Source organism: Acanthisitta chloris, unplaced genomic scaffold (genome assembly GCF_000695815.1).
Source record: "Acanthisitta chloris isolate BGI_N310 unplaced genomic scaffold, ASM69581v1 scaffold16627, whole genome shotgun sequence".
Taxonomy (NCBI): Eukaryota; Metazoa; Chordata; class Aves; order Passeriformes; family Acanthisittidae; genus Acanthisitta; species Acanthisitta chloris.
In genome coordinates, this window is record NW_008683390.1 from 30,722 (window position 1) to 37,965 (window position 7,244).

The following is a 7,244-nucleotide window of genomic DNA, read 5'->3' on the forward strand; positions in this document are numbered from 1 at the left end:
CTGCCATTCCCTTCAAGTAATCCTGCCCCTCTGCAGACGCAATCCTAGCACAGGCCAGCTGGCGATCATTCACTATGATTTTGTCCCGTTTCATTGCTTTTTCCATAGCCACCAACGCATCTGGGAAATAAACACAGTAAGTCTAAGTGACTTCTTAATTTTGTTTCAATCTGTGAGATAAACATGGGTGTCTATCGTTTATGTTCTAAAACTGAACTGATCTGTCCAATGGTGAAACCCATGGCGTCTCAAAATGTTCTGGCAATTCACAGAATCCCAGAATCAGTTAGGTTGGAAGGGATCACAGTGGGTCATCTGGTCCAACCTCCCTACTCCAGCAGGGCCACCCTAGAACATATGGCTCAGGATTGTGTCCAGATGGTTCTGGAATAACTCCAGTGAGGGAAAAACCATGACCTCCCTGGGCAATCTGTTCAGTGCTCAGTGATTTGCACAGGAAAGAAGTTCTTCCTCATGTTCAGGTGGCAATTCAGAATGCACTGGGCAGTTACACTGTAAGGAACGCTCTTGGGTGCTGGAGTTTGCTGTCAATGACAACCCCATGCTGAAGGTACCTATGGCAAGTCAGATCATACCTGTGGCAACCTGATGGCCCAGACCTCTGCTTCCACTGTGGATCATCACACACACCTGCCCTTTGTGGTCAATGCCCATCTTCTTGGCAGCGTATTCATTGTAAATGTCATCCACAACCTGGATCTCAGCGTAATGATTTCCAGCTCCCAGGGTCCCCAGCTGCCAAGCACAACACAATGATCACACACTGCAGCTAAAGCAGCCTCTAGGAGCACTGGGGAGAGCTGTGGGAATGGGCAATAGGGCAAAGTGACAGCAAGGTTTTCAGGGAACAGACTCAGAATCATCAAGGTCGGAGGAGATCTCTAAGATCATCAAGTCCAACCTGCCACTCTGCTGTTTTGGTTTAAGAAAAGGTGTTTTTCAGGGGAAAAAATATGCCCATATAAACTGAAAGGAAGTAGAACACAGCATAATCACTGTCCTCTTTGTTCAGATTTAGAACTACCTTTGCTGTTGGAACAAGACTGCAGTTAAACAAAGGGACCAGGATCTACAGCCTGTGCTGCTGTTTTTTTCCGACTTAATTAGGCCTAGCTGAAAGATGGGAAGAATACAGAGTATTGAGAATTCATCTTCAGTTTGTACAAGCAAGGCAGACATCAGCTTATACTTGACTATAATTCCACAAGGAAGTTACAACAGCCTGTTTAAGGTTCAAAGTACCTACACCAGTAGATTAAAGCAAGACATTCCATTTCCAAGCCCAAATTTTTCCAACTCTGTAACAGATGGTCACTCATTTGCAAGGCACATGTGGACACTGAGGACGTAACATTATTTTGAGGTTAAAATGCTATAATCTTGCAGCAGTTAATGTAACTCAAAAGTCACATACAAGAAAGCTTTACAAATGAAATGTTAGCATAGTCATCTCAAGTGTTCCAAACAGACCAATGAGATACTATATAAAGAAATGAAATCCAACGATTTAATTCAGTTATGAGCAAGTTCCTATTATTATATATCTTTCCTGGCCCAGCTATTAACTTGCTGAGCAAACAAAGACAAAAGTTACACACTAACTTGCCTGTTCTTCAAAACAATTCTTCTACATCTGAATGCAGAAACACCACACAACATAAATTCCAGTACCAGGTGTTAACAGATGAAAAACCGATGGCCCTGGGGACCTTGGGCATGCCCAGTATTATTTCCCTCTGTTACAGTTCTGTCAAGAACTATTCATAACTGGCCTTACCTTTCCCCCTTCCCAGAAACCCTAGATGGAGTTTCAAGAAGACACAAAATTAGAGAACTACTCTCTAATGTTTACATTTGAACCCTGGAAGCACTCACAGCCCTCCTGAAACACATTACCTGAGGCAGGCCCCTCTTCTTTGCTCTGGAGGAGACTTTGTTGGGATCAGCCTGCAGCATTCTTCCATATTCCTCACAGTGCTCCTTGTCCTCTGCCCAGGCATAACCCTCTCGGAGAGACCAGTCCACACCCATCTCTAATGCCTCTTCCAAATCCCTGCAATTATCAAACACATACAGAGGATGGTTATCCTTGGATGCACTCAAAACTCTGGACATGGTCCTGAGCAACTCGATGGAACTTTGCTGTCAGACCTACCTTCAGAATTAGCTCTCCTTCATATAAGAAGTTGGACCAGTTCACCTCAAGAGATCTCAAGTCAACCTAAATTATTCTATGTCACGATACATAGAAAGGGACTTGGCAGTGCTGGTGAACAGCAGCTCAATATGAGCCAACAGTGTGCACTGGTGGCCAAGTAGACCAAGGGCATCTTGGCCTGGCTCAAGCACAGTGTGGCAGCAGGACTAGGGCAGTGCTCATCCACCTGGACTTGGCACTGGCGAGGTCACAGCTCAGTGCTGTGCTCAGCTTTGGGCACTGACTGCTCTAAGGACACTGAGGCACTGGAGCGAGTCCAGCCGAGGGCAGCAAAGGGCTAGAACACATGGGGAAGGGCTGAGGGAGTTGGGCTTGGTTAGCCTGGAGAAGAGGCTCAGGGATGATCTCATGGCTCTCTGCAACTCCCTGACAGGGCTTGGAGAGAGGTGGGGGATGTCTGTCCTGCCATGGCTGCAGGGAGAGGACTAGAGGTAATGGCCTTGAGCTGAGACAGGGCAGAGTCAGATTAGATGTTAGGAGAAATGTTTTCCCTGTGAGGGTGTTCAGGCTCTGGAAGAGATTGCCCAGGGAGGTAGTGGAGTTAGTATTCCTGGAGGTGTTTAAGAGATGTCTGGATCTGGCACTGGAGGATATGGTTTAAGGTTTATGGGTTCCAGCACTGACAGGTTAATGGTTAGACTTGATGATCCCAGAGGTCTTCTCCAACCTTGATGATTCTGTGATAATATCATCAGCCACCAAGTCTCCTAACAAGTCCACTTCTTAATACTTCATGAAAATCAAGCTGTACAAATGCATTAACTTTTAATAAGCCATTACGTTTTCCTCTTTGTTGTTTGAGGAATATCCTATTTTCTTTCTCATGCATTCAAAAAAAGTACCTTATGCTTGTGCAAGTTTTCTGTCAGAAGAAATGAGAACCTTTTAAGAACTTTTAGTTATTTCAGGGTTTTAAATGGGGGAATAAACAGATGACTTTGTGCACTGATGATTGTGTCAGCCCCCCTGGAGAAGCACTTACATAGAAAGAATGGAAAGGGTTTTAGAATTACTTTTCTCACGGGTCTCCCACTGATAAATCTTTCATCATAATAAAGGACAGAGATGACCCCTCTAGTGATGTGTGCACAAAGTCATTCTCTTACTTGGCATTCATGGGGATGACACCTTTGGAGCCGACACCAACAGGAATGTGGTCAAACATAGCTTGGGCAAGCTGCTCCTTCACAGGCTGCACATCACTTTCGTCCAAATTCGTACGCAGCAAGCGGACGCCACAGTTGATGTCAAATCCCACACCACCTACAAGTGTAGAAAGAGCCATGACAGGGAGAATGGACTGAATGCTGTGATCTCACACCTTCTTTCTGACACACTACTGGGGCAGGGGGGAGCAAACTGCATCAAGCTTTGTTTTAACAGTTTTGCATGAAGCCTCACACTTTTAGACAGCCAAAAATAATGTCTTGCAGAGAAAAACTTGAAAACACTTAAAAAGACTAAACCGTTTTTCAGTTGTGAACATATACTCCACAGACATAGCTGTACAATTGCCTACAGAGCTCTCTGTTTACAAAGTTACTCTAGCAAGTAGACAAAGGGTGGACACAACTATAAAATACACTGCCCAGAGGAAGTAGAATGTTCCTGTTCTTCTGCCTAAGGTCAGAAGAAAAGTGACAGCTCTTAGCACGGCTTTGTGATGTAAGATTTTCTCAGACGCAAGTCCCTGAAAGCAAGTTCTTCTAGAATCTTCATTGGAATAAATAATAACTAGTTATAAGAAGCGGTAAATACTTACAAGGAATATTAAACTTCAGCGCTTGGTGTTTTGCTTACTCTTACTATTTGTAACAATAAATACTACAGGGTACAGCCTATTGTTGAGATGGGACATGCTCTCTTCTGCTACGGATGCAGTGAGAGGACTAGAGGGAATGGTCTTGAGCTGAGACAGGGCAGAGTCAGATTAGACGTTAGGGAAAATGTTTTCCCTGTTAGGGTGTTCAGGTACTGGAATAGATTGCCCAGGGAGGTGGTGGAGCCACCATCCCTGGAAGTGTTTAAGAGGTGTCTGGATCTGACACTGGAGGATATGGTTTAAGGTTTAGGGGTTACAGCAGTGACAGGTTAATGGTTGGACTCAATCTTACAGATCTCCTCCAATGCTGATGATTCTACGAAGGTTCTGGTATTAACTAGTGTTAGAGGAGAGATACCAGACTATGAGACCTTGGGTTTGAGGAACACCTGCACTGCCTGAAGCAAAACTGATACATGAGGATCATATTTCATGACAACCACAAAAGCATGTCTGGACCATCAGCAATTAAAGACCAACGTGTTTATTAAAGAGACAGACATATTTTAAGGTCACATTTTTAACAAAAGTATAGAAATTTTCTCAAAAGATGTTTTCAAGCACTGCTCAAAGGAAATAGTCTTTACCAACTTGGCAAAAACCAAAAAGTCCCAGATTCCCTCTTCAAAACTGAGGGATATCACAAGTCCAAGCCACAAGCACAAGGCAATTCTCCCCCTACTGTTTGGATGTTCTCAGTGTAACCACATGCTCCACAATGAATAAAGTTTCTAAGTGCAAGAATTAAGCATCTCTTGACTCCCTACAATCCTCATATTTTAGTTTTGGTTCTGTATATAAAGTACTGTAAAGTCCTGCCATACTGAAAAGTATTTTCATGTCATCCCAAATATTTATCAGGGCAGATTTAAGTCAGTCATTCTCACCTGGTGAAACCACTGCTTCGGGATCACTCATATCAAAGGCAGCCATGTTGCCAATGGCAAATCCATAGCCAGAGTGGACATCTGGAAGGCCTATTGACCTCTGGAAAGGAATGAAGGCAAGTTCAAGGTTTTATGAAACTAGTGCTGCAAGAGTCACCTTGGTTATGCTCTGCCTTGTGGTAGTGGTTGCCACATTTGCAAACAGATATACCAGAAAGAGAACAGATGTTCAGATGTAGATGAACACATCAACTCAGGTAAGTATCTAAATTCTTGGACTTACAGGACAGTCAAAGAAAGCAGAGAGCAGGTCTCACTCTGAACCAAACACCCCGTGGCTAGTCGGCTGAGATGTCCTCCTGGCTCTACTGACCAGATCTCAAGAAAACTTAAGAGGCTCTTAAGCACCTAAATGTAGGAACTGTGATCTCAAACTAAATTCTAACCTAGCCTCTTCTTGGACTCAAGACTCGTTGCATTCAAACCTTAGGCAGGCAATAGCTTATGAGTTGCATAAGTAAGAGTGAGGGGTTTGGAAATAAAAAGTGAAGATCTGAATAGACAGATGACTGTAACATCTCTCCTATGAACTGCCAGCTAAAATTCCCATTTTAACAAGTTGTTAGCATTCTACCTCACTCCCTTTTTGGCTGACCACTAAGGCATTAAACACCATGATGGGTCTGCCTTTTACTGCAACCAGAAAGTCGAAACTTCTGCCAAGTCACCAAGAGACAACTCCATTATTTGTTACTTATTAATATATGCAATATTGAACATGAAAAAGATCATTTCCACATCATACTCAGCACTTCTTGAAAAGAGTCACAGCCTAGTATTTCCCTTCAGCATCATCTATTTGACACTTCCAAAAATGCTCAGGGTGAGGGAAAGGAGTGTTGAGTGCGTGGGAAGGTTCACTATCAACATTAGGCCAGCAACAATAATACAGACAACAGTATCACCTCCTGTGCTCTCTTCACTTCTCTATGCATTCCAGGTCAGCAGAGGCAACTCAAAACCAACAAGCAGGCAGTATGAACAGTGGGGGGAAGGTGGCTCAAGCAAACTGAAACATAAAGCAATGCTAAAAGTGCTTTGTGTCAAAAGACAAGCAATGAAGTAAGTGGGCCCTTCCTTTTCTGACAGCCTAGTACTGCAGCCTGCCCTTGCAAGCACTCCTTACTCAGACACAGGTTCCTAACATACAAACTATCTTGAGAAGAACTTTTGTCCATACCTCTTCTCAAAACAAAGTTCTCATTTGGAAAGCAATAAGAAATAGGAACAGAAAAAGAGTAGATTTTCAGAGCAGTCACTCACATGAACAATACCAGGTAATGCAGCCACATTCCCAATCTGTTTCATAGCAGGCAAGAAGCCACCTGCACCTGAAAAAGAGAAAAATAAGAGTTTGGTAATCTGATAATTTACTATGATAATCACAATGAAGCAGTTTCTAAAGTGGTTGTTCAAAACACTGGCAAATCAGAAGTCAGCCACAAACAAGCCTTCTAATCTGGTATAAAGCACCCAGCATTATGCACAATCTGCAGTTTCATTAAATGAGGTATATATTACACTAAAGTCCAATTTCTGCTGTGTTAGTACCAATGCAGTGTGGTCTGTGCTAACAGCATTGTGCTACCACCAGCCCAGCTGCCGGATCTGGGTCCAGCCTTGCACTCCAGTCCTCACTCCAGGCCCACAGAGAACAGGTCTAGGGTGTTTTGCTAAAGCAATTTTTTTTCTGTGAGGGTTGTGAGACACTGGCACAGGTTGCCTAGGGAAGCTGTGGCTGCCCCAACCCTGGCAGTGTTCAAAGCCAGGCTGGATGAGGCCTTGAGCAACCTGTTCTGGTGGGAGGTATCCCTGCCCAGGGCAGGGGGTTAGGACTAGATGATCCATTCCAACCCCTAAAATTCTATCCTCCTATGTAAGCAGCATTCAGAGAATTCCCTGGAGCACAGAAGGCAGCAGCAGTGCTATGCCCACCCATCTCAGCTGGGCACAGCTGAGCTGCTGGAGCTGCAGGTGACACCCCTGTGCTGCTCACCAGGGTTGCGAGAAAACTAATTCCCATTTGCTGCCTCTCCACACCCACAGGCTGGGACACGCACCAGCAGCCTGCTGCACCCTGGTGTTGTGAGCTGTGCCTCGCAGGGAGGACGTCAAGGCCACGGCAAGGGGCAGGCGAGGACATCCCCCTCCGGACTCACCTCCACCGCGGCAGGCATTACGGAGCTCCTCGAACATGAGTTTCTCCAGGGGGTCGTTCACGTAGAAAACGCCTTCC

General features: G+C 44.6%; 1 protein-coding gene across 1 annotated transcript in view; it reads right to left on the bottom strand.

Moving 5' to 3' along the window:
• Positions 1 to 7,240, bottom strand: part of RTCB (RNA 2',3'-cyclic phosphate and 5'-OH ligase) — a gene marked incomplete at its 5' end in the record, with an annotated part of 11,494 nt that extends 4,254 nt beyond the window's left edge. The window contains 8 exon segments of the mRNA XM_009078921.1: position 1; positions 4 to 120; positions 597 to 756; positions 1,918 to 2,074; positions 3,346 to 3,502; positions 4,949 to 5,048; positions 6,272 to 6,339; positions 7,168 to 7,240. The exon segment at position 1 is cut by the window's left edge and continues 46 nt beyond it. Of these exon segments, the coding sequence (XP_009077169.1) occupies position 1; positions 4 to 120; positions 597 to 756; positions 1,918 to 2,074; positions 3,346 to 3,502; positions 4,949 to 5,048; positions 6,272 to 6,339; positions 7,168 to 7,240 (833 nt within the window).
• Positions 7,241 to 7,244: the final 4 nt, after the last annotated feature.